Source organism: Psammomys obesus, unplaced genomic scaffold, assembly GCF_907164565.1.
Source record: "Psammomys obesus unplaced genomic scaffold, mPsaObe1.curated_primary_1811, whole genome shotgun sequence".
In the NCBI taxonomy this organism is placed as follows: domain Eukaryota; kingdom Metazoa; phylum Chordata; class Mammalia; order Rodentia; family Muridae; genus Psammomys; species Psammomys obesus.
In genome coordinates, this window is record NW_026593477.1 from 20278 (window position 1) to 47669 (window position 27392).

The 27392-nt window shown below is 46.2% G+C and overlaps 1 protein-coding gene across 4 annotated transcripts in view; it reads left to right on the forward strand.

The window, feature by feature from the left end:
- Positions 1-27392, forward strand: part of Vps39 (VPS39 subunit of HOPS complex) — a 44817-nt gene that overhangs the window by 14290 nt on the left and 3135 nt on the right. For all 4 annotated transcript variants that reach the window (XM_055617232.1, XM_055617229.1, XM_055617230.1 and 1 more), the window contains 18 exons: positions 575-673; positions 1180-1272; positions 3244-3427; positions 5949-6069; positions 6165-6285; positions 11542-11671; positions 19179-19321; positions 21577-21720; positions 22170-22311; positions 22423-22509; positions 22984-23057; positions 23372-23470; positions 23907-24024; positions 24485-24613; positions 25711-25813; positions 26017-26062; positions 26827-26976; positions 27103-27237. In XM_055617232.1, coding sequence (XP_055473207.1) covers positions 575-673; positions 1180-1272; positions 3244-3427; positions 5949-6069; positions 6165-6285; positions 11542-11671; positions 19179-19321; positions 21577-21720; positions 22170-22311; positions 22423-22509; positions 22984-23057; positions 23372-23470; positions 23907-24024; positions 24485-24613; positions 25711-25813; positions 26017-26062; positions 26827-26976; positions 27103-27237 — 2118 coding nt within the window. The remainder of the gene's footprint in view (positions 1-574; positions 674-1179; positions 1273-3243; positions 3428-5948; positions 6070-6164; positions 6286-11541; positions 11672-19178; positions 19322-21576; positions 21721-22169; positions 22312-22422; positions 22510-22983; positions 23058-23371; positions 23471-23906; positions 24025-24484; positions 24614-25710; positions 25814-26016; positions 26063-26826; positions 26977-27102; positions 27238-27392) is intronic.

Here is a 27392-nt window from a genome sequence, read left to right on the forward strand (position 1 = left end):
TTATATTATATTATATTATATTATATTATATTATATTATATTATATTGACTTGTTCTAAGCAGATTACTGTCATCAGGGAGTTTTCCCTGTTCAAAAAAGACATCTTGTTTTTACCAATTCATCATCCCTCTGCTCTTTAGACTTCCTAGACCTCTTCTCAGCTGGGATCACTGTTAGCTCTTGGTCGCTCGCTTCCATTCTTTATTGCTCTGTGCTTGGGGGCTTTCTTTTCCCAATTCTTTCTAAGTATTACAAGTAGGTCTGCTGTCACTGACTCATGCTGACCCCTGATGCAGTTCTTGACAGAGGTGAGCAAGAAACATTTAAGGAAAAGAGTGGTTGGAGTAGACAACAAGTTATAGAATGGAAGACCTATTCCGGGATCTTTTTCTGCATTGGGAATGCCCAAGTTACCCTGAACCAGGTGTGACTAAGCATTTGACAGAGTGGTGTTTCCAGCGGAGCCTGAGGGTGTGGGGGATTTGTGGATTTGCATTCAAGTTGAAGTAGAGAATCTCCAGGCTGCCTGCCACGGTGCCACGGAGTCACGGAACCCTCGGTGCCTCTCCTCAGCACACTGAGTCGGGTGAGGAGGTGTTGCGGATGTGTGTGGCGGTGAGAAAAAAGCTGCAGCTCTACTTCTGGAAGGACAGGGAATTCCACGAACTGCAGGTAACATCCTCGGTGGTGCCTGCTGTGTGGGTCGGGAGGGAGCTGGTGCTGTAGCTGGCCCACAGCCTCCTGGTTAGATCTCGTGAAGGACTCAGCTGGAGGGTCTCCCCAGGCAGATGCACTATTGCAGCGTCCCGGGGCTTGCTTGTCCGTGCCCACTGCTGTGTAATCCCGAAGCATTCCTGCAGATTGGTTTATCTTTTCCACTTCCTGGTTGACTCATACTTTTATTAGGGTGATTGTTTATTGGTTGGTAGGTTTTAGCTCTAGATTTCCTGGAGCTCGCTATGTTAGACCAGGCTGGCCTTGAACTCACAGAGTTCTGCCTCCCAAGAGCTAGGACTAAGCCTAGACCTGATTTATATTTTATTTATATAGTTGTGCAAGAATTGTGCTCAGGTGTGACTGTAGGGTATTTTGCAGAATGGAAGTAGTATAACAGAAAAGTGTGAACCCCATCTCCTTTTTAACATCTTTTCAAGTGAACTCATATTCTCTTTATTCAGGGGGACTTTAGTGTACCTGATGTGCCCAAGTCCATGGCGTGGTGTGAAAATTCTATCTGTGTTGGTTTCAAGAGAGACTACTACCTGATCAGGGTAAAACATTCTGTTTTTGTCACTCTCGTCAGTTTGCCTTGGGGAAATGACCATGAGTTTATCTTAGCAGACAGTCATTGCTTCTGAACACAGGCCGGGAAACCTCCTTAACGGAGCTTTGGTTATAACAGAGCTCCTGTTTGTGCGCATAGCTGTGTGCACACATGTACACACACACACACACTCTTAGTTTTTTTCATAAGTCAGGTGTTCGTATAACTGAAGCCAAGCAGAGTCAGCTCTCAGTTCTCTGTGTTATTACCCACGGTATCTGATGACTGTCAGTCTGTCTGTCTCTGTCCAATTATCACACTCTTTTCCTTACGTGTTACTGCTCAGGCTGCTCAGGAATTACATATGAGTTTTAGTGTTCACTCAAGTATTTCAGACTTTCAAGTTCAAAATCTCTTAGTATTTTTGTTTTCAGGTTTTCCACTAATTTCAGAGTTAAATAGGTATACTATAGAAAATGTTGATAAGTAAATAGAGGAAGCACAGATCATTTAGACTCCCCACCCAAATCAGAAACAGTCAGTGCGGGTGAGGGGTGGAACCTTCTGTGTGATTCCCAGCACCAAAAAGAAAAGAAAAAGTTAATAACTCTTTACCTTTTACTATGTGGGCTTCTATCCTGTTTTTGTTTGTTTGTTTGTTTTGTTTAAAAATAACTTGCTGGAGGCAGGAGATGGCTCATGACTAAGAGCACTGACTTCTCCTCTAGGGGAGCCAGGTTCAGTCTGAACACTCACATGGTGACCAAACACCCGTGCCAACTCCAGCTCCAGGGGATCTGATGCCCTCCACGGGCACCAGGCACGGCGTGTGGTACACAGACACATCTGCAGGAAAATAGCCATGCACATTCAAAAAACAAAAACCTTGCTATACAAATTGTTTTTATAACTTGTTTTTTTTTTTTTTTTTTTTTTTTTTAGTACAGAGTGAATCACCACAGCATTGTCTTCCCCTCTCAGGTGCATGCTTTAGTTAAGAAAGCTGGACTGCTCCTCACTTCATAGAGTAATCTAATCTCTTGGCTTCACCCCAGTCGTAATAATCTAGACTTGCCAGTTCTAGATGCCTTCCTTCTTGCTCCCTAGCTCTTCATTGTTTGTCCTTTTGCTATTTTGACTCCACCTGTTTAGTTTGGGGATATTTTCCTGTTGCTGGCCCCCAGGGTGGAAAGTCCTGAGGAAGTCGCTGCTCTCAGATAATGAGACACTAACCGGACATGTCCACACGTCTGTGGAGTGTGGCAGGGCCTGAAGCTGGAGCTGGGTTCTGGCCCTGTCAATACAGTGGATGCTTCCGTCAAACCACACCACACCACACCACACCACACCACTGAGCTCCATCATCAGCCCCCTTCACCTGCTTAAGGTTTCATTTTCTGAGGGTAGCAGATCTCGCATTAGGACCCTGACATATATTCCATTCGTTCTTTTTGTTGTATAATTCTTGGTTTTGACAGATATCTGGGGTCATGTAACTAATGCCACAGTATCAATTCAAAGCAACTCTGTCACCTCCCACATTTCTTCCAACTACCCTTCATCCTGCTCCGAGACCTCCAGTACCAAGGATGTGTTCTTTGAATCTTAAGTTTGTTTTTTGTAGAATGTCATGTAAATAGATGTCAATGCAGATCTTCCACTTAGCACAGTACATTTGAGATTCAGCTGTGTGTGTGTATCAGTGATTGCTGTTTTAACAACTCGGTAGTATTTGTGAATGGACTGGAGTTTGTCTGTTTGCCTGTCAGCTGAAGGATGCATGTGCTTCCAGTTTTAGCAATTCTGAGTAAAGCTGCTATAAACATTTGTATTTGGGGATTTGCATAAATGTAAATTTTTATTTCCCTGAACAATAACATAGGAGCCGGCTCCCATGGTAGGTTGTCTGTCTTTTTCCAGGCTGCATTCATGCCTCTGTCTGGGAAGTGCTGGGTGATTCCCTCCTGTCTTCCTGCAGGTGGATGGAAAGGGGTCCATCAAAGAGCTCTTCCCCACAGGAAAGCAGCTTGAGCCCTTAGTTGCACCCCTGGCAGATGGAAAAGTAGCCGTGGGTCAGGATGATCTCACTGTGGTGCTCAACGAGGAAGGCATCTGCACTCAGAAGTGTGCCTTGAACTGGACAGACATCCCAGTGGCCATGGGTGAGGCCAGCAGTAGCTGCTGTTTTGTCGTTTGGGTCGTCCCTGCAGAATCAGTTTCATCATGGCTCTAGGAGATTGCCTACCTTCCACTGGTTACCTCCAGCCCCTCCCTCCCCCCCCCTTTTTTTTTTTTAATTTTTCAAGACAGGGTTTCTCTCTATAGCCCTGGCTCTCTGGAACTTGCTCTGTAGACCAGGCTGGCCTCAGACTCAGCGATCTGCCTGCCTCTGTCTCCTAAGTGCTGGGATTAAAAGTATGCACTACTGCCATGTGGCTAAGATCCCTTTCTCTTAAGTAAACATTTTTAAGGACATTAAAGAGAGGATATTCTGGATTTTACTTGAAGTTGCATTTTGCTTCAGAGGGCGAAGACTGCACAAAGAATATAGATTTCCAGAAGTGGTTGTCTACTGTCATTTCCACTTCTTTGTGCCTCTTCGTTCACCTTCCTGTTAGTGGTTTTTATTAGCTCCATTGCCAAACAGTCTACATTTGGAAATTCTTTACTTATCCCTCTAATATGTCTAATTTAGAATGGCAGGTTGTCTTCCCAGTGGAGTTTTCTAAGCCTGTCTAGGGCTCCCTGTGCTCTGCAGTGGTATTTTCTTGAAGCATATGACACTTGCTGCACTTTCTTTGTGGTCATAAACACAAACACGGTTAGTACTCTCTGTACCAAGAGACTCTAGCTTGTGAGAAAAGGGTTACATTTCAGATGAAGAGACAAGACACCGCGGATGTGTTATGATTCAGTAGTTCACAGAGAGGAAGTCTGATTGTTTAATTAGGCATGAAGATGATGCCCTGCACAGCTAAGATTGGACCAGGACAGACAGGGAGTCTGGGATATAATTTGAGTGACAGTCCCTTTACAGTCTGGGCCTACAGAATAGGGTGAAAACTGATTGAAGATGCAGAAGGCAAGCTGACCATGAGTGAGAGAGGCTGTGCAGAGCTTGACCAATGCAGCCCACAGTCTGAATTATGCAGAAATTAGATAGGCCTCGTCAGAGGTCCATGGGAGGGCCTGGGAGGCTGGTAGACTTTAGGTAGGACTTCTTGATAAAGCGTTGTGTTCTGGGGCAGGAGGGACGGCTCAGCACCTGCTGGGCTGCCCTTCCAGGGGACTAGAGTTTGGTTCCCAGCACTTGTGTCCAGTGGCTTACAAGTATCTGTGACTCCAGCTCCAGGGGATCCAGCATCCTCCTAGGGTTTCTGTGGGCGCGCACACACACACATATACACATAAATAAATAATAAAACAAACCTTTAAAAACAGCAGTTTTACAGTGCAGTCTCGGGGAACCACTGGCTTTCACCATCTCAAAGCTAAGGATGTCATCTGATACCATCTAAGTCTATAACAGTTTTCCAGCTTTGCTGTAACCTTTCTCCCTTGGCCCTTTTGTTCTATAACTAAAAACATCTCATGTAACCACATTCACAGTGGTACATAGTACTTAGGGAAACCTGAACCTGTGTTCCCAGGCCACAGTCACCCATGTTTAGCTCCAGAATAAACTCTTACTCCCTTGGAAGTGAGAACTGTTTTTATGTTAACAGCACTACAGACTGAGCTACACCTGCAATCCCTGTGTTTAAGTTTTAGCAGTTAGGTTTAATGTAGTATATAAGCAGTAAATTTAGTTCAATCAGTATAAAGTAAAGCCAGTCATTCAATAGTCTTAGGGTTTTTAAGTTTCTATGTATCTTCAGAGATATACTCTCTGTTGTCCACTTTCATGTTAAATCTCCCTTATTACACAAGAAGGCTTTCATGGCAAAGATTTTAGGCTTTTTTTTTTTTTTTTTTGCATACCACTTTAGCACTTCTATAAATTCTTCTGCTTCACTCAGCTCACTAAGCTGGAGTTCCCATTCCCTTACATAGTACAGAAAGCAAAGAGCGGATATAGTAAACATTCTTTTCAGAAAGTTGAGGAAGAAGCCAGGTGTGGCAGCACACACCTGTAGTCTCCTCTTCCAACACCAGTGCATTGAGTGTCAGAAAAGATGGGAACATTGTACCCATAGCAGCCATTAAGTGGATTTTTCATCCTTTACCCTAAAAAATTTCAAGCAGAAACCTTAGCAAGTGTAAGGAAAGGAACAAAGAAACTGCCTTCCTCCTGCCCTTTCTGGGAGAGTGCAGTGCATTTCTGTCGCCCGATTCTGCTGCTGCGTTGACAGGTCAGCTGCACTCTACTGACCTGGCTCTGTGACAGATGGGAAAGGGGCATAGGAGGCTATTTTAAAGGGCACAGTGGGAGCTAGTCGAGCCATGTTAGCAAAGCTTGGAGTCGCTCTGCTATGCAAGAGATGTCTTTTGATATCAGTCAATCAGGCAATGGTTGTCCTTCCTATGGACTGCAGTGTAAGGTCCTCCTGTCTTGGTGCTTGACTTGAGGATTTTTTTTTTTTAATCCATTTACTTCACCTTCGTGTGAGCAATTGAATCCAAGCTCATCCTTCACCCAAAGCCTTCAGCCAGAACTCGAGCTCAACATCTCCTGTCTTGCAGAGCACCAGCCTCCATACATCGTCGCAGTGTTGCCCCGATATGTGGAGATCCGAACACTGGAACCGAGGCTTCTGGTTCAGAGCATTGAGTTGCAGAGGCCCCGCTTCATTACCTCAGGGGGGTAAGGAACTTTTCTCTTCACTGTGGCTGCTGCGTGGTGCCCAAGTTCCTGTGTCATTGTAAACCCCATGTCCTCTAACCAATATTCTTCTCCAGATCAAACATTATCTATGTGGCCAGCAATCATTTTGTCTGGAGACTCATTCCTGTCCCCATGGCAACCCAAATCCAGCAGCTTCTCCAGGACAAGCAGTTTGAACTGGCTCTGCAGCTTGCGGTAAGTCTTGTTCCTTAGATTTGGGAGGCAGACTGCTTTCCTCATCATTCGGATAGAGACTGGCATTTATATCGTATTTAGATTTATATGAATGTAAATTTATATAAATGAAGAATAAGCTGGAAGCCTGGGGCTTTGATTCAGGGTTTGAGTTCATCTTCAAATATCTCTGTAACTAAGTGATTTCACGTTGTTGACCTGTTCAAATGTAGAGTGAGTGTCAGTTACTAATGGTGTCTTCCAGAAAATAATAGAACAATAAAATAATTTAGTAGCTATTACATGGTTTGAGACAATTAAAGACAGTGCATAGATTAACATATAGTGGTAGTCATCATGTCGTAAATGTCACAGTACCAGGTAGTTGAATGTAGCCACTAGAGGGCCCCTCAGTTCTTCCAGCAGTGAATTCTGTTGGCCTGTGTAAGCAGCCTTCAGGCTCTGGAGTCACCTCGTTTGTTACACTGAACCAAGCCGCAACTTTCCATTTATTGTGGCCACTGGACCAGTCAGCTTTTTATCATGGGAAAAGGCGTGTTTATTTACCTCACATTTTCTGAGATCCGAAGCCCAAATGGAAATGGCGCAGGCTCCATGACAAGGGCCACTCCTTGGGTTTGCTACCACCTAGAATGAACAGGAATACAAAGACATGCAATCAGTTACCCCGAGAGCAGACAAGAGGGGCCAGGGCTCCTTTCATAACAGCCATCTCTCAAGAATGTCTTTTAAACCTAGTGACCTGGAAACCTCCCATTATGCCCCAGCTTTGAAGCTCCACCCTCACTTCTCGGTATTTCCACCCAGGAAACGAGTTCCTGACATTGAACACACAAACCACAGCCGGATATTTGCAGCCACTCTCCTTTGTGTTCATGTGGACCGCTGTTCCCAGCAAACCAGCAGTGTGTCTTGTTCCATTTTCTCTCCTGTTGCTAGTGATTTTTTTCCCTTTTTAATTTTGAGACAAGGCTGTGTAGCCCCTGGTGGTCTCCATCTTGTGCTAGTCTCCCTGCCTCACCCTTCAAGTGCTTGGATCCCAGGCAAACACTGACACACATGGTTTATGTGATATCTTTTTATTATCTGCAGAGAGTGGATTTGATTTCCAGAAATGACCATAAGTCTCTGAGCCTAATCTGGGCATTAAATTGGCCAGTGCAATCTAAAGAGGTCTTGATGGTGATTATAGTAAGCTTGATTTCTAGATGGTCCTGCAAACTGTCTCTGAAGGAAAAGCAATGATCCCTTTTAATAACTTATGGTGGCTGCTTTTGTGTGTGTGTACATATGTGTGTGCTCGTGTGGAGGGTAGAGACCAGCCTCAGGACAGCCAGCCACCTTGTCTTCTCCATGTGCCCTCCCCGCCCCAGTCTCTTAGTGGGACCTGGGGCTCATCAGTTAGGCTAGGCTGGCTAGCCACCAAGCCCTGGGGCTCCTCTCTCTGCCTCCCCAGTGCTGAGATTGCAAGCATACCACTCCACCAGGCTTTTTACATGGGCTTCGGGGATTAACCTTGGCCCTTGTGCTTGCTGGGCAGGCACTTTATGGACCGAATCATTTCTCCAACCCATGCTGGCTGTTTTGAAAAGCAACTTTTCTTTTTGTGTTTGTAAATTCTGAATTAAATTATAAGTCCCACTTTAAAATCCTAATTTTTTTAAGCTTTTCTACATGGAAATATTGTATGTTGAGTACATTGCGCTTTCTTCTCTTTCTTCCCCCCTTTCTCCCCCTTTCCTACCTATAGTCTCCTTTGTCCTCAATACTTTGCCCTCTATACTTGTACTTTAATATTACACACACACACAAACACACAGGGTGGGAGGCATAGGGTGCCATTTATGTATCTGCATAAACTCTAGGAACCACAGATGAGGGGGAAAGGTGTATATTGTCTTTCTGAGGCTGGCATAACTCAATTTATTATTTCTAGATGCCTCCATTTTCCTGAAAATAACAGAACTTTGTTCTTATTTATGACTGAACCCAAAATCCCAGTGTGTACACATGCCACATTTTCCTTTTCCCTTCCTCTGTGTCAGGCATCCAGGCTGGTTCCATAACTTAGTTGTTGAGAATGGTACTGCAGTTAGACTCTGGCATGCAAGTGTCTCTAGGAAATGTTGACTTGAAGCCCTTCCTACCCAGGAGTGGTGAAGCTGGGCCATGTGGAAACTCAAGGGTTAAGGTTTTTGAGAACCCTCCCCGGTGGCTGGATTTGTTGCTTTCCTACCAGCAGAGCAGCAGCTGCTCTTGTTTTCATAATGACTGTCGCTCCGACTAGTGCAAGCTAGAATCCTGATGTAGTTTTAATTTGCGTTTCTCTGCTGGCTAGTGAGAGTCAGCATTTTTTTGTTTTTTGGCATTCTGCATTCATCTTTGTGCATGTGATAGAGGTTGATGTTAGGTGCCATCCTCAGTCACTTTCTACCTTGTGTTTTGAGCCTGGAGTTAACCTGTTTGTCTAAACTGCCTGGCCTAGGGATCCTCTTCCCAACACAAGGATTGTAGTTGCACAAAGCTGCTCCTGGCTGGCTTTTTACCGAGTGCTGAGGCTCTGAATTCAGGTCCTTAAGCATTGAAGCCAGGGGGCTGGAGAGATGACTCAGGTTAGGAACACTGGCTGCTCTTCCAAAGGTGCTGAGTTTAATTCCCAGCACCCACAGGGTGGCTCATAACCATGAATAGTGAGATCTGGCGCCCTCTTCTGGTACACAGGCACACATGTAGGCAGAACACTGTATACATAATAAAGCCATTTTAAGTACATCTCAGTATTTAAGACTGAGCCGTCCTTCCAACCCAGTGTTTCATCCTTTTTTAATTGTTTTTTTTTTTTTAAGAACTATTTATACTTTTATGTATTTGGGTGTTTTGCCTGCATGTATGCATGTCCCACGCCAGTTGCCCAAGGTGGATAACGACAGCTTGCCTATAATTTCAGTTTGGAGGGTGGAGACAGATCATCCCCAGAGCAAGCTAGCAGCACTAGCCGTATCAGCAAGCTCTGGGTTTGACTGGGAGACTCTGCCTGATTGAATAAGGTGGAAGAGCGATTGAAGAGGATTCTCTGCATCAGCCGAGTATCTCACATGCGTGCACACACACACACATGCCACCCAGTCACATGTGCATGCGTGCACACACACACACAAAACACACATACTGTACACACATACACGTATAAAAATGGGAAAAGAAAGAAAAGTGAAGACAGGTGTGTTGCAGCTCTAGGACATTTGGAGTCACACTGAGCTGAACAGAAGGCGTACAGTAAATATCTGGGAGGACAGAGCCAGGTTTATAAAGCCTTCAACACATGATGTGAGAGCAGCTGAGCGCTGACAGTTGTGGACTAGGGGGTGGTAGGAAAGGGAGGGGAGGGGAAGAAAGGAACTGAGAAGCATTTTATTTATGTATTTACCTAGTTTAAAATAGTGTGTGTGTGTGTGTGTGTGTGTTAAGGCACACGTGTGGAGGTCAGAGGACAACTTTGTGTAGTAGGTTCTCTCCTTCTACCTATACAAGGGATCCAGGAATCAAACTTAGGTCACCAGACCTGTGCAGCAAGTGTCCTTACCCACTGAGCCACCTCATTAGTCTTCTAAGAAGCATTTAAAGAAAAATGAAGTTTGGTAAAGTCTGAGCAAAGGGATATATATAAGAGCTCTAAGGCTAGGAGAGATAAAGCTAATGACAGCTCAACTACGGCCTTTGGCCGCCAACAGGATCTTTCTGAGCTCTTTAAGCCACACAGTCCTTCCGTCCTGGAGCATTCTGGGCTCTCTGTCACCCAAGGCTGTGAAGCCCCTCTGCCAGGAACGCATACCCCAGCCCTCAAGTCCCAGGTCAGGTCTGAACTGCAGTCCCTTCTGAACTCTCTGCTCACTGCACTAGGGAACCTTCCCTCGTGCTTCTCTTGGCCTTGTCTTTTCTTGAGACAAGCTTTCTCTGTGTAGTCCTCACTGTCCTGGAATTCTCTGTCCTGGGGTACATTTGGATCCAGCACAACTCAAACACCAAGTCAATGTAGAAAGTTTATTGTAATCAAGCTGCTACTGATTGATCCGAGATGTAGAGCAGACTCAGGAACTGAACTGTGACATCCCCCACCCCCAAAACCCCAAGCAAAAATGATACAGAGTTTAAGCCTGAAAAGCATAAACATCTGTGCCAAGTTACAGTTACATTTTTCCATCAGTCAGGAATCAGGGATAGGAGACTTTCCTAGGAACATTTCCCTATGTGATATATTTATCCTGTTCCTATTGGTTGGTTTATTCAACTGTGGCGGGGCAACTTGCCTACCATTCATGTCACAGCTTGCCAACAAGGATCTCTCCCTGCCAAGCAGGATATTAGTTTCCTAGGGAAGTCTTGGAAACTTAAACTTTGTTTGACCCCTATTCAAAATGGAAGTTTTATTCAAAATGGCTTCAGTTGGGTTTTTTTCTTACACTCTATGTTGACCGGGCTGGCCTTGAACTCACAGAGATCCCATTAACTCTACCTCCCAAGTGCCGGGATTAAAGGCATGTGTCACCCACCACTGCTCAGCAGGTTTTGTTTTTAAATGTAACTTCAGATTCGGTAAGATTTGGCCAGCTCTCCACAATGTCTTCTTGTGTATATATCAGCATCACCTTCATGTAATTAGCATATGTCCTCAGTGATCTCCAGGATCACTGTGGCGGTTTCTTCCTCTTTACTTGCCTGTCATGGCCTTAATAGATTCAGTGGCACTAGTTAGGCACTCTGTAGAAGCCCTGTGAATTCTCATTGCAGTAGTATAATGAGATTGCCAGGTACCCTCTCCTGTGCTTTCCAGGCACCAGGCATGTGTGTGGTACACACACATACATGTAGGCAAACACTTATAAAGTAAAAAAAAAAAAAAAATTAATTAAGTAGGGAGGGGGCTGGAGAGATGGCTCATAGGTTAGGAGCATTGGTTGCACTTGCAGAGGGCCTTGGCTGGACTACGTGGGACACAGACTTATATTCAGGCAGAACACCTGTATACATACAGTTAAAGTAAATATTGTCTTAATTATGTAACCAAGTCTTAGTGTAGTTGTTTTAAGAAGTAAAAGTTTCATTAGGAGAAGGTTGTCAGGCAGTCTGTGGGGGTAGACACCATGTCGCTCTTGTACATTGTAGTAACTGTGCTTTCTAGGGTGTCTTATCACCTAGCATGAGCAAAGCAAATATTTGGAGAGTAAGTGAGCTTTTCTTTTTCCTGTCTTTTCTTAGGAAATGAAGGATGACTCAGACAGTGAAAAGCAGCAGCAAATCCATCACATTAAGAACTTGTATGCCTTCAACCTCTTCTGCCAGAAGCGCTTTGATGAGTCCATGCAGGTCTTTGCTAAACTTGGCACAGGTAACAAGCAGGTGTGGCTTTCGGGTAGAAACTGCTGGTGGAGGAGGGAGCGGGGAAGACGGAGAGCAGAAGGGACTCACTCTCAGCACAGTCCACCTTAAGTCTAACAAGCTCTTTTGAGAGGCCGCGGTGGTTATACACTTACAGCCCTACCCCATGTGATGTGGCCTCACCCATTCATGCAGGCTTCCATTTTTTTCCTCAGTGCTGTGTCCTTATCATTAAAGAGAGGTAACAGTCATCCAGTCCCACAATTGTATGTGATCAGCTAGTAGTAACTGAGAAGTTCCTGGGCCAGACAGAGGTTGTTGTTGAGAGCCAGCATAGGCCGTGCTGCAAAGCCCTCCCTCTGTTAGAGTGCAGTGGTGAGGAGCTGGCCCATGGGAGTTGGCCTGTGTAGTGTTTTGAATGTCCCTTGTAGCTCAGATACTTGAGTATCTGGTCCCCGGTTGGTTGTGCTGTTTGGGAGGATTGGGAGATGTGGCCTTGTTGGAGGAAGGAGGCAAGCTCTGAAAATTTAGACTTTCCAAATTTCACTTTCACTCTCTGCTTCCTGCTTGGGCTTCAATTGATGCCAGAATTGATGACTGCTCAGCCTCTTCTCCAGCCACCATGTCTGCTTGTTGCCACACTTCCCCTGCTGTGACAGACTCTCATCCCTCTGGAATCTAGGCCAAATAAGCCCTTCCTCCTATAAGTTGCCTTGGTCATGTTACAGCAATAGAAGAATAGACAGCCTGCCAGAGCTCATGCAAAACACTGGACTCCCTGCTTCATCTTTCTCCTCCACAAATCATGCTTGTAGAGGCATAATGGCAGCATTTTTAGAGTGTTCTGTGAAGGTTCTGTGAGGTCATTAGGAGAGAGCAGAGCCCTGTGCCCTTTGTCTGCTGCTGCTGCTGCTGCTATTACATCCATTTGGCTTTCTTCTATGTCCTTTTGTTGTCCTCTCCTTCCTCCTCTTTACTTTCTTTCCATATCCATCCCCAGCCAGTAACATGGGTTTTTGATTACGAGTAATGGAGATTAGTTCTGAGTAATTTCACTAGAGTCTGATCAATTGAACAGGGTTGAGTGAGTTGCTGGGTGGTGGTTAGAGGGACACGTAAAATTGATGGGCCAATTTTTTTGTTGTTGTTTTGGTTTGGTTTGGTTTTTCGAGACAGAGTTTCTCTGTGTAGCTTGGCTGTCCTGAACTCGCTCTGTAGACCAGAGCTCTGCCTGCCTCTGCCTCGAGTGCTGGGACTAAGGGTATGTGCCACCACTGCTTGTCCATGGATCAGTTTTTCGAGGTGCCAAAGGGAACTCCGGAGGCTTTCAAAGCAGAAAGCCGGGCAGAAATTAGTTTGTAGCCACAACAGACTGGGTGAGCCTGCTCCAACATGACCACTTCCTTAACTGTTGCCCCTACCATCCTCAGGGTGCCTCATCCCCTGAAAAGTCACTCCCTGCTAGCACCTGAGATCTTCGGCTAGACAGTTCATTTCCAAGGAAGCTCGCTGTCATGGCTGGCATGTTGGTGCTGTCTGGGTCCTCAGTCCTTCTCAAGTCAGTCTTCATGGAGTTACTGTCATGCACAACAGGTCGCTTTTCCCAGAGGATGTAATCTAGGATACCTAGGGGCACATCTTAGCGTCTTTTGTCACTATGATGCCTTCTGTATTTTGTTGATTTACAAGGGTCATTGCAAGTTTAAGAGAAACCACACTCCTGTTGAGGAAGGGGAATAGCATTGTAAAAAAGGAGTGTGTGGGATGGGCATTGCTACAGTGCGTATCATCCTCCTTTTACCTTCTCATTGTCTAAGGGATCTGATCACCAAGATGAGGTCATGGCCCCATTACCAGTCGGTATTAGTGTAGAGAAATATGTTCGGCCTCTCTGATTCTGAAAGCTAAGGCTTTTTTTTTTTTTTTTTTTTTTTTTTTTGCAACCACAAATACACAGTTTTCAAGAAGGAGCTCACCCAAAGGAAATAGGAGGCTGTTGTGTTGGTGCTGTTTTTAAACTTACTTTATTATGGGATCCTTATGCCTCTACCTCTCTTCCAACCCCTCGACCCCACATAGGAGAGAAAGAGGGTTAGAAGGGAAAAGAGACATAGACGTCTTCTCCCAGCTATTTAGTGTCGTTGGGTTCTTTTAGGTCAATGCCAATCTCTGTAGTCAGGATAGCATCAGCAAACACAACAAGCAGTCTGCTTCCTCCTCCGCCCATCTCCTTGAAGTCGAAGTGCCTTCTCTTGATGGGCTCTCATAATTATACTAACTGAAGCTGTCAAAGACCCCGCCCTTCTCCATACCACAGGAGGCAGTTACCAGTTGTCTCATATCCCACACGGGATTAAAGCAGAAACTTGCTTACATAACATAACTGAGGATTTTTTTTAATACTTTTTTGTATTAATTACAGTTTATTCCCTTTTATCCAGCATAACTGAGTTTTTAAGAAGCCAAAACTTCCTCTACACTGTTGAGAAGGGAGGTGGGACTGGAGAAGTCACCCAGTCAGATTTTAGGGGATGGCCGTTACGAGCATGAGGACCTGAGAGCACAGAAGTCCGGTACAGTGGCATATGATGGTGTGCCAGGCCAGTGCTGAGGCCTGGCAACAGACCCCCTGAGTGCTTGGTACTGGCGGCTTTCTCAGGTGGCTTAACTCGGCAGAAAATGTGTCCTTGCGGCTGCTAACCAGCTGCTGCTTGCATTAAAGTGTATTTGTGGGGGGTTTTCTGTTTCTTTTAGGTCTGGGGTGGTCAAAGCATTCCTTTGTGAGCCAGCTTACTCTCCATCATTTCCAAACATTAGTTATCTGGGGGAGAATAGCCACAGACCAGTGGGACTGTTGCCCTCGCATAAGCTAATTCACAGTAGCCAAATTCAGGTGAATCTGGAATGCCATGCCACAGATGGGAGCATAGCATTAGTGAGGAAGCCATTGAGAGGCACAGTAAGTATGAGCCAGGGAACAAGCCCACATGGCTGAATACCTGCCTACAGCCCCAGGCTCCTTTCCCCCTTGCAGTATGGCTTGAGTCCAGACGTTTCTGTTTGCTCCACTGCCACTTTTTTCTACTCATATTCTCATCTCCACAGTCTCATGTCCTGAGGGGTCTGGATTGCAGTTGAATATGAAATAGGCATCTCTATAAAGGGGCATTTTAGTTACCACCTGACAGATGGTGTCTCCATGAGTCATACTGGGTATAGGGTAGAATGTTGTAGGCTGAGGGAGCAGCCGGCACATGTACATGAGGTGGAAAGAGTGCCAGGGAGTTCAGGAACTGGCCAGTGAGCAGAGTGGGTAGAGCTGCCTGATGCCCTTTCTCTGCAGAAGGGATGTCATTTCCTTGTTCTCCAGTGTCTTGTGTTCTCAGTTGTGTGTGTGGCATAACCCTGGACCAACCCCTTCCTCTCTAAGCAAATCCTAAGTGTGTTGACATGCCAACTCTGCCCTCAGCCCTACAGCGTGTCACAGGTACTCACAGTGCTTGCATGTGAAGCCACTCAATTTAACTGGGGTTGGGGTCTGAATAGAGTTCTCCAGGAGCAGAAAGACTAAGGGAGGTCAGACATGGTGACTCAGCCAGCCTATGCTCTGTTTCAGCACCTGGGAATTTCAGACAGTAGGACTATACAAAGCCATCCTTGGCTACCTGGTGAATTCTAGGCAAGCCTGACATATAGTTTGAGACCGTGTCTCAACAACCAAACAAAAGTAAGAAATAAGATGTGGACTAGGCTCTGAAGGATGTAAAGGAAACTGGAATCTGAAGGGAACCGTGGAGATGCACTCCCACCCTGTGTCCAGTGACCTGTGAGCCCAGTGTGCCATTTGGTGGTGTGTGGTAGATCTTGCCAGAAAGATGCACTGAGCTAGATTTCAAAGAACCTTGAAGGCCACAAAGGAACTTGGAGTTTAATAGGCCTAAGGTGACATTGTGTGTTGGCGTATTTTTTTTAAACTCTTTTATTTACAGTTTTTATATCTTTCTCCCTACTCCACTCCAATCCCTTCCAACACCTCAACACCAAATAGGAGAGAGAGAGAGGGTTAGTGGAAGAAGAAGTGCAGTTCTCTTAGCTGCTTCCTGCTGGTCAGGGTCGTCAGGGTCCTTGGAACCAGTCTAATCCTCCTGTCAGATCTCCTGTCAGATCTCACTGCAGCAACCTGGAGCCATTCGGGGGGATGGGGGAGCAGCAGCAGCCTTGTTTTTTCTTGGAGCTCCCCAACACTCTCTGGGCTCTGGCATTTATTTTCTCTCCAGAGTCCTCGGATTTACACTAGCTGAAGCTGGCAAAGGGCTCCTCTCAGAGCCCTCATGAGGCAAATAGTTTGCTGCTGTGGACTACTTGAATCAGTCCTACATCCCACACCTGGGATTAAAACAGAAACATGTTTATATCCACATCAATTGGGAGGCCTTTTGATTTTACAATGCTAGGATTGGCACCTGGGACTTGAACACGCTGAGCTGTCCCCAGTCTCTCATCACACGGTGTTCAGTACAGTGTGAATGGGCATGGGTGTGGCGCTGGAGGAGGTGAAGGGGCTGTGTTCACACACAGTTCTCAGCTGCCTTCCTCCCTGAGCTCAGGCTTTTGTGGGGCTCCATGAAGCACTGGCAGCTGCTCTGCTTGGTTGCCCATTCTTGACACTGCTTTACAGATCCTGATCCTGAGAAACAGGATCTTCTCAGACGGGCCAGATACTGTGACATGGGGTTTAGTAGGTTCTGGAGGCCTCAGGAAAGACTTACCTTCTGGTCAGCTTCTCAAGGACTCATGTCCATTACTAGGGAGATGGCCTTCCTTTGCCCACTCTGACTTTTTCTTTTCTTTCTTTCTTTTTGGTTTTTCAAGACAGAGTTTCTCTGTGTAGCCCTGGCTGTCCTGGAACTAGCTCTGTAGACCAAGATGTCCTCTGCCTCCTGAGCTGACATTTTCTAAAGGAAAATAAAGTATATATTGTTGGTGCAAAAAGTTTTAAGAATGGGAGGAAGATCATTTAGGAAATCTTGATCCAACTTTATTACTCATTTTGTCCCTTCTTCATTACAGATGCTTTCCACATGTAACAGACTTGTGATCATTATGGTATACACTTCCCATGTATGCTTCATAATTACAGTGTGCATTATATGATAACACTTTCACCAGCTGGAGCAAACAGACTTTATTCTGCTGTCAAAGGACGTATGCATTGTTACCAAAATTGCAGTTATAAATGATGTGCCTCTTTCTTTATTATTATTATTATTATTTATTACAATTTATTCGATTTGTATCCTGGCTGTGGCCCCCTCCCTTGTCTCCTCCCAATCTCACCCTCCCTCCTTCTTCTACCCCTATGCCCCTCCCCCAGTCCACTGATAGGAGAGGTCCCCTTCCCTCTGACCTTAGCTTATCAGGTCTCATCAGGACTAGTTGCATTGTCTTCCTCTGTGGCCTGGCAAGGCTGTACCCCCCCCACACCCAGGGGGGCAGAGGTGATCAGATAGCCAGCCACTGAGTTTATACCAGAGAAAGCCCCTTTCCCCTTACTAGGGACCCCATTTGGAGACTAAGTCTATGGGCTACATCTGAGCCGGAGTTTTAGGTCCACTCCATGTATTGTCCTTAGTTGGGGTATCATTCTCTTCAGGGCCCCCAGGGCTCAGTATTTTTGTTGGTCTCCTTTTGGAGCTTCTGTCCCCTCCAGGTCTTTCTATTTCCCCCTTCTTTCATAAGATTCCCTGCACTCTGCCCAAAGTTTGGCTATGAGTCTCAGCCTCTGCTTTGATACCTTGATCAGCAGAGTCTTTCAGAGGCCATCTGTGGTAGGCTCCTTGTCCTGTTCCCTGTCTTCTCCTGCTTCTGATGTCGATCGTGTTTGTCCTTCTGAATGAGGATTGAGCATCTTCCCTAGGGTCATCCTGGTTTAGCTTCTTGAGGAGTATAGATTTTAGTATGTTTATCCTATATTATATGGCTAATATCCATTTATGAGTGAGTATATACCATGTGTGTCTTTCTGCTTCGCTCAAGATGATCTTTTCTAGTTCCCACCATTTGCCTGCAAATTTCATGATTTCCTTGTTTTTAATAGCTGAGTAGTACTCCATTGTGTAAATGTACCAATGTGCCTCTTTCATAAACCCTATGTACTAAATTCTAAGGCGTAAAAAAGAAAGAAAGAAAAAAAACCTCTGATACTGGATTGTGTTGATTTTTAATATATTTCATTACATTAAATTTTATTACTTTAAAAACTACTGTGTATGTGTTTGTGTGTGGGTGTCACGCACACAATTTTGTTGTGTCAGGTCTTTTTCATGTAAATATTAGTTTTTCTTTGCAAATTTTGAAAGGTTTGCTTCTTTTAGACAGTTGATAAATAGTTCTAATCCTAATGTCATGCTGTTTTGTGACATTTTAATGAAATTTACATAGAGTGTTCAGTTCATTTTCTGAACTTAGGCTCATTCCCTAGATTGAGGGGTAATACAGGTATAAAAGTAACTTTTATTTGCGTGTTTGAATTGTTGTCTTGGAGGCTTATTGCCTCTGTCTGTATTGTTTCCAGGTCTAGTCCGGGAAGCTTCTAGCCTCTGTACAGTCTAAACTAGGCCTAGAATGTTTCCAGCCTCTGAGATTTACTGCTTAATAAGCTCACCCCTTCTTGTTTGTTTTGAGCTCTGTTCTGCCTCGTTCAATTCAGCTGTTCTGGCTCAAACTCCTCTCACAGCTGACTTATTCAATCTGGCTTTTCTCTCAGTCTCTGAATTGCTCCGCTTGACCTCAAACTAACTCTAGCATTCTTTTCTAATCTTCTGGCTCTTCATTCTCTGGCTCATTTGGTCCTCACCTGAGTTCTATCTCTGCAACCGGATTCTGTATTTCTGTCCCAATAAAGACTGTCTCCTCTCTCATTGCTCCTTAAGTAGCTTCACTTTCCTCTCTCTTCTCATGAGAGTTGAGCATATCCTATTCTGTCAAGTCTTTCTCTGATTCATCACTGTTTCTGCCACTCAATTAGACATCACTTCCAAACATGGGTGTTTCCCTCTACAAACTATCGTTATCTTCATTGTTTGGGATTAAAGGCCTGTACCACCACGCCTAGATCTAAACTTTTCTTTACCTGAAACTTGCTCTACTAGGCTGCTCTTGAACTCAGATCTTCAGATCTGCTTGCCTCCGTCTCCTGAATTAAAGGCATACTTGTATTTCAGCCAGATCACACAGACCTGGAAGGTCTTTGGCCATGTTCTGAATTAAAATTCCTCTACATCCAGACATGCTTTTATATGCCTACAGGTGTAGCACTTGGGAGGCAGAGGCAGGAATAATCCACAGATCTGAGGCTAGCCTGGTTTACTTAAGAAGGCCCAGACCAACCAGGGTTACATAGACTCTATCTCAAAAAACCATCGGTCTAGGACTTACAATGCTGTCATATAGTCATGTTGTGTTTTCTCCCTAAATTGGGTTCCTTTCCTAAGGATGCATGCTTGCCTTTCTTACAGATCCCACCCACGTGATGGGTTTGTACCCGGACCTACTGCCCACAGACTACAGGAAGCAGCTGCAGTACCCTAACCCGCTGCCCACACTCTCTGGTGCTGAACTGGAGAAGGCTCACTTAGCTCTCATTGACTACCTGACACAGGTAGGCCCACCACACAGGTGTGTGGGAGCCTCTGCCTCAGAGCAGGCTCTCCGCTTCTCTGTGGCTGCAACAGGGCTGCAGCACGTCTGTGAGTGGATGCTATGGAAGTTGGCGCGGGCCGCCTGCTGCCTCCAACTTAATGGCACTGTTGAGCTTTTGATTTTTGTCTTTTAAAGATTTGTATGAATTCTTTGAGAATTTCATACAATGTATTTTGATCGTTTTTACCCTTAACTCCTCCTAAGCCTCTTCCTTTGTGTCCTCATTAAAAAAAAAAAAAAAATAGCCCATTGACTCCAATTTGTGCTGACCATATACTGCTAGGTATAGGACATCGCCTGGAGCCATGCTTTTAAGAAATCTTTAACTGACACTCCCCTAGAAGCCATCAGCTGTCCAGACATAATCGTGCGGGGGAAATGCCTGTAGTTTGGATAACACAGAAAGTATAAGCCAAAGGGCCGTAGTGGTCACACCTTTCATTTTAACTTAGGAGGCAAAGGAAGGCAGATCTCTGTGAGTTTCAGACCAGCCTGATTCACGTAATGAGTTCTCGACTAAACAAAAAGGATAAGCCAGAGAAGGAACCAACACGTTAGCACTGTTTGCTTGGTTTCTTATGTGTGTTCATGCACCAGCTTCTGTTTGTTTTAGGATTTATTGATTTTTACTTTATATACACGCTGCTTTGTTGGCATGCCTGTCTGTGTAACACGTGCATGCCCGGTGTCAGTAAAGAACAGAAGAGGGCATCACATCCTCTGGAACTGGAGTAACACACAGTTGTGAGCTGCCATGTGGGTGCTGGGAATAAAACCCGAGTCCTCTAAAGAACAGCCAGTACTCTTATTACTGAACCATTTCTCCAGCCCATTTTGTTTTTAATGATTTCTTCATTACAAATTAAAAAAATCAAAGTACATTTTATGTTTTATAGTTTACGGCTTGACATTTGGCCATAAATTGGCAAAGTCTTTCCTTGTCAATAATTATTCTATAATATAGGTTTATGGTCTAATTTTTTTTCAGTTTACTATTATGGACAGATGATAATGAAAGTTTAAAGTCAACATTATAACTTACCTCTCTGTAAAGCTTCAGTTTTTTTGAGCTAGGGTCTCATGTAGCATAGGCTGACCTTGAACTCCCTGTGGAGCTAAAAATGAACTTGAACTTCTAATCTTCCTACCTTCATCTCCCAAGTCTGGGCCTACAGGTGTACACCACTGCCCCAGTGTACGTGATGCTGGGGATTTGGGCACAGCAGACACATACTCGCCAACTGAATCGTATTCCAAGTCCTTAAAGCTTCAGAACTCACAATGTGGCACAAATAGGTTCTGCTTATTTCCTGTGTATGCGTTCGTGTCAGAGACTTTATAGCTAGTGTTGGAGGTATCCTTGGAGGCTGTGAAAAGCATCTCTGGGAAAATTGCAATGCTGCATTTCACTGCTGCTTCAGGATCAGAGACTGTCAACTGGTCTGACCATGCAGCTCAGCCTTGGTGTGTCCTTGACTTTGAGCTCCAGAATACACCTCTCTGACTGGCAGCCTGAAAGGGGCACAGAGGCTTGTCTCATTTTTCACACTTTGGAGCCTTGGGCCAAGTAAAGACAGTACATGGGATATAGTATTTCTAGAAGCCTGTGGCCTTTTGCTTCTGCCATCTCAGCATTAGGAAGCAAAGAACCCTCTTTTTTCTTTTCTTTTTTTTTCCTGGTCCCCAATGACATTGAAAATGCATGAAATTAAGCAGTACCAGTACCTTGCTAAACAAGGACCATGGGCTTCAGCACATACAAAGAAGTATAAACTAGATGACTGCACTATCTGAAGATTATGCTTTTATTCATTTATTTTCTTGAGTTGAAGTCTCACTATATTACCTAAGCTGAGATTGAATTTATGAGCTTCCCCACTTAACCTTCTGAGTAGCTGGGATTACAGGCCTGTGCCTCCGAGCGCACTGGGTGAGGTTTTAGTGGAGAGCTGGGATGTAGCTCCATGGTAAAGTGCCTGCCTGTCATAGCCAGGCCCTGGGTTGGGTCCCTGGCACTGCGGAAACACAGGAGTACATCACTGCTAGCACCGTGTCTGTGGCAGTGTGAGTCATGCTCTTTGATCTCTGGCACATCAGTGCTGCTATGAGATGCGGGGTGATGGACAAGAGCTGATTTGGGGGCATTCAGAATTAACTCGGGTGACAAAGGAAGACCCGGCCCTGGCTCTGACCCCACGTTTTCGCCATTTTCAGAAGCGAAGCCAGCTGGTGAAGAAGCTGAATGACTCGGATCACCAGTCCAGCACCTCCCCGCTCATGGAAGGCACTCCCACCATCAAGTCCAAGAAGAAGTTACTTCAGATCATCGACACCACCCTGCTGAAGTGCTACCTCCACGTGAGTTGCCACAGCACTCCAGCCCTTCCTCTCACGCTCTAGGGATGTTGTGCAGACTGCCACGTAAGAGTGAGATCCTTGGTGATGGAGACCTCCTAGCCTTTGCCTGATGTCTTAGCGTTTTCTGTGATTAAGAGGATAAGGCAAGATAGCCATCTGGGGTTCCTTGCTAGTAAATTTGAGGTTAGGACCACAGGCTTCACAGGCACAGTAATTCCTCAAGGAGAGTAACCTCTTTGTTTTTCCCAGAACACTGAGACACTTGTGCTGAAGGGTACAAATTCTCCAGAAGCTGCCACTTGCCATCCTGCAGCAAGGACCATTTGCTTTCTTCTGCTTGTTATGTCCCTTGAGCCTGGAGAAGGCCTGGGCAAGCAGAGGGCGGGGCTTTCAGGAAGGAGCTTCTGCTGCTGCCCCACATGACCTGTCAGCATCCTGTTTCTCCACAGACTAACGTGGCCCTGGTGGCTCCCTTGCTGCGCCTGGAGAACAACCACTGTCACATTGAGGAGAGTGAGCATGTGCTGAAGAAGGCTCACAAGTACAGTGAGCTGATCATCCTGTATGAGAAGAAGGGGCTCCATGAGAAAGGTGACAGGGCCCTCCACAGTCTCGGGGGAGGGCCCTCTTGTCCCTTGGCAGAATCTGATGACCTCACGTGAGGAAGAGGCTCACAGGTTTGTTCTTGGGCTTTGTGGCCAGCTCTGCAGGTGCTAGTGGACCAGTCCAAGAAAGCAAACTCACCTCTGAAAGGCCACGAGCGGACAGTGCAGTATCTGCAGCACTTGGGTAAGCCCTGTTGTGGTGGTGGGTTTTGGATAGGTTCTCGCTGTGTAACACTGGCTGTCCTGAAACTCACTGTGCAGACCAGGCTGGCCTCAAACTTACAGATTCACCTCCCTCTGCCTCCTGAGTGCTCGGATTAAAGGCATGTGCTACCACACACAGCCCTAAGCCCCACATTTAAAAGCTGTGGTGGTGGCTCCTGTTCATGTGGGCCTGTTCTCCCTCCGTTCCTGAGTCCGGTCAGTCCCCTTCCTTGTATTCTCAGTTCTGTTCCTCTCCGTGGCATCAGAGACCCTCAGTAGTTTAACAGTGATGCCCTTTAGTATATGGCCAGACCATAAGAAACAAGCAGATCTGAATGTCTGGTGCTTGGATCTCTTGTCCACAAAATGAATTCTGAGGTTACACCCATACCTGCACACCTGCCCTTCAGTCTTATTGGACAGGCCTGACTTTTGTCTTACTTTTCCTTTGAAGGCACAGAAAACCTACATTTGATTTTTTCCTACTCGGTCTGGGTCCTGAGAGACTTTCCAGAAGATGGCCTGAAGGTAGGTGATGGGCCCCTGGACTTGTCTGGTGCCACCGTTGATCCTGGTCATGGTTGGTGAGAGCCACAGATGCAGGGGAGGATGCCCTGCCCCGTTCCTCTGAGTCACAGGGTACATGGGCATGTGAGACAAGACTGCAAGGCTCTGTGCATATAGAGCCTTGTTCTAAGGCTGCTAGGCTCCAGCCTCGACCAGTATTTTCCATCCACCTCCTAGTCCCTTGTCCGCCCTTCCCCTCCCAGTGTGTGCAGCCCCAGCATTTGCAGGCCTGTGTGTCGGAGCTCTGCTTGTAGAACTCAGGTCTGTTCTCACAGATATTCACGGAAGACCTCCCGGAGGTGGAGTCTCTGCCACGAGATCGGGTGCTCAGCTTCTTAATAGAGAATTTTAAGGGTCTGGCCGTTCCTTATCTGGTAAGGTACAGTTTGGTTTGCCCAGAAGACTGTAAGCCCACTATCTAGGAGCATATGGATCACTGAGGCAGTTCAGATTCCGGGTAGGGTGGGGTCACTTGGGTCTCTGAGAATATGAGGATGGTTATTTCAGCTTCCTCTGAAGATAGCCAAAGAAACCAAGAATGATAGCCTTTTTCCTAGTGTTTGGGAGGCAGAGGCAGGCAGATCTCTGTGTCAAGGCCAGCCTGCTCTACGTAGTAAATTTCAGCTTAGATTGGAAATTAAAGAAACCTTTCCTGACATCACTGGGTTTTGTCATGGTTTTGGAAGAGCTGTATCTTGGTGATCTTTGAGCTTAGTTAGGGAACAATCAGGATGGGACCTGAGAAGGAGACTGGGAGACAGGCTCGAAGCACAGAGGGTACCAACCAGACTGACTTCCCTTCCGCCTCAGGAGCACATCATCCACGTGTGGGAGGAGACAGGCTCGCGATTCCACAACTGCCTGATCCAGCTGTACTGTGAGAAAGTGCAGAGTCTGATGAAAGACTATCTCCTGTCCCTGCCCACAGGTATCAGGGCACATGCAAAGCAGCTGGCCCCGGACCTTAAAGGTCACATAGAGCTGGGTGCCTGTGTGGAGCGTGGGGAAACGGGCCCTGTTCTCTGCTTAGCTGATGGGAAATCCTTTAGAGGAGTCAGGATGCTGAGTGACTCAAGAGCCCTGGTCTAGGTATCCCGGGGAGTCCTCCCTCTGGTAGGACAGAAGGAACAGATTTGTCAGCAAGATGACAAGCTATGTAGCTAAGAGACATGTAGGCCAACACGTGCCCTGCTCACAGCTTTCCTTACTGTCACACTGGTGTTTTAGGACCAGGGAGACGAAGGAGTAAAAGAATTCCACTGGGAAACCTTCTTGGAGGCCCCTCCTAGATAATAGGGTGACATCTTCACTGAGCCCTGTTCCCTTTGTCTGACCCTGCATTATTGCTTAACAGCATCTGTTCATATGGAGTTTGATTTCCCTTAAAGGCAAGAATCCAGTCCCTGCTGGGGAGGAAACGGGTGAGCTGGGAGAATACCGACAAAAGCTGCTCATGTTCTTGGAGATTTCCAGCTACTATGATCCAGGCCGGCTCATCTGCGATTTTCCCTTTGATGGTGAGTGTCTAGTTTGGAGCTGTTTCAGCCAAGTGAAATGGAGAGGCTCATCTCTCCCTTTATTGTTGTTCAGCCCTCCTCAAGGGTAGGTGTGTGAGGGCCCAGGCTTCCTGGCCCTCCCTCCTGTTTCTCCACGTCTTTCTTCTGCTGAGGCTGGGAGAAGACTCTGGGTGTGAACCATATGCTAATTTGAAGATTGTAATCTGTTGCTTTAGAGGGAATTCTTGTTGGAACTCATATACTTCTTATAATCTGGTATGATTCATTGAGAAAAAAGATAAATCTCTCTGGCACTAGCTCTGCCACCAAGTCTTTGCCTCACGTTCACTGAAGTTCCTAGTCTGTATGAGCTTGGCTGTTTAATGAGTCTTGCTCAGTGTATGGGTACATGTTAAAGGGGTGGGATTTGGTCAGGCATGGTGGTGCATGCCTTTTATCCCAGCTCTTGAGAGACAGAGGCAGGCCAATTCAATCTCTGTGAGTTCAAGGCCAGCCTGGTCTACATAGTTCCAGAACAGTCAAGGCTGTGTAGAGAGACCCTGTTTGATACAGTGCCTCCTAAATTAGCTTCCTTCTCCTTTAAAAATTCCTTCAATAACTTTCTCCTTTAACAAAGGGTAATAGTATTTTATTTTACTATACTTTTAATATGTGGTGCTTAGGATGAGCCCTCACATGTGCTAAGCATGCACCCTACCTCTGAGCTGTATCCCAGGCCTGTTGTTATTTTGGATTTTGTTTTGTTTCTGGAGGATTGGTTTGATGTTTTGTTTTGTTTTGTTTTTATGTCCCTCCATCTGTCATTCTTTAAATTGTTTTATTCCATTTGCTATCTGTTTGTGTGTGCCATGATGTGTATCTCATAGTCAGATGATACTTGTATGGGGCCTTGTACAGGTCTGGGGCCTAGGGATTGAACTTAGCTCATCTGACTTGGCAGCAGTGTTGTCACCTACTGAGCCATCTTGGCATTCTCTTGTCAAGTCCTTTCTTAGATGTTGCATTGCCCCAGTATTCCTTCCCCCAGTTGCTTAGCCCCTAATTCTTGTGCATAAGTAATGGCAGTGGTAGCTACTTGGAGTCCTTTCTCCTCCTAGGCCTCTTAGAAGAAAGAGCTCTCCTGTTGGGGCGCATGGGGAAGCACGAACAAGCTCTCTTCATCTATGTCCACATCTTGAAGGACACAAAGATGGCCAAGGAGTAAGTCAGCCCCGCTCTCCCACCTCCTGAGGAGTCCCAGGCAGGCCCTCACAGAGATGAGGAGCCAGGAAGGCTATCCTATGCCCAGCCGCAGACAGGCCATCACCTCCCCTCTGCTCCTGTTTGGTTGCCATTGGCAGCTACCCGGGCAGCTTCCATGTAGTCCCGCCTGCCCATCCTCAGTACTTCCTCCTCCCTTACAGGTACTGCCACAAACACTACGACCAAAACAAAGACGGCAACAAAGATGTGAGTAGGACTTCCTGTCACTCTAGCAGACCCCACCCCATCCAGTGTGGCCACACGTGGCACTTGTATTAATCACTGAGTGAGACACTGTATGTGTCAGTGCACTAAACGATTGCTTGCGTATGTTTCCTGGGATGGAAACTGAGTGACCGTGTCCTGGTTTACTTCTGACTTACACATCTGTTGGCACCCACCAGATTAATAGTAGCACCCTGCCCCTCTCAAGAGTTCTGACACATAGACTGAGTTAATGTGGATTGGCCCGTCTAGGAGGAAGGGTCTGATTGTACGTGGATTTGTCAGTACCATGAGACATTTGTGATTGGTGTAACTGGGAGGGGGCTGGGAAGAGGGCTAGAAGCCAGAAATGCTGCTAAGCGATGCGCAGGACAGCCCCCGTGACAAGGAATTATCTGGCCCCAAATGTTGAGAGAGCTAGGTAGAGTGACTGTGGCACTAGAGCCAGTCCGAAATACAGCAGGTTCTCAGCCTTCCGAGCCTAAGAAAATGAGGAACCTCTAGGTTACTTTGCAGTGTTGACTTCCTGTGAATGGTATAACAGATACAAGGCATTCAAGGAAAGAGCGCCACGGGCACCCTCATTCTGCCGTTTGATTTTGCCAGAAATTAGGGGGAGGTGATGGATGAGCTTGGACCCTCCATGCCAGGGCCTGCTATTGACCAGCCCTCTAATCATTAGGGAGGCTCCGGGCTGGCGTGCTGGGCCCTGTAGCCAGACGTGCGTGTTTCTGTCTGTGAAACAGGTGTATCTGTCCCTGCTTCGGATGTACCTGTCGCCCCCCAGCATTCACTGCCTGGGGCCAATCAAACTGGAGCTACTGGAGCCACAGGCCAACCTCCAGGCTGCGCTGCAGGTCCTAGAGCTGCACTACAGCAAGTTAGACACCACCAAGGTCAGGGCCCTGCCCAGGCAGGTGGGGCAGGAGTGAGAAGATGGCTGGGGAAGGGGGCCAGGCATGAGCTTTTCTTGGTCTCTTTCCTGATCTCCCTAACCTGTCCCCATCCTGTCCGTGTCCCAGGCGATCAACCTTCTGCCAGCAAACACTCAGATCAATGACATACGCATCTTTCTAGAAAAGGTCTTAGAAGAAAATGCACAAAAGAAACGGTTCAACCAGGTGCTCAAGAACCTTCTCCATGCCGAGTTCCTCCGGGTATGGCCTTCCACACTTGTAGGGTGGGCTTTGGGTTTTAATTGAGACAGTTCTCACATACCTATTGTCATCAAGGCAGCACATAGCTGACGTGACCCACCAGTCAGCATGTTGTTTAGTAGAATCTGTGTAAGCTCAAGGCGGGACACAGTGCC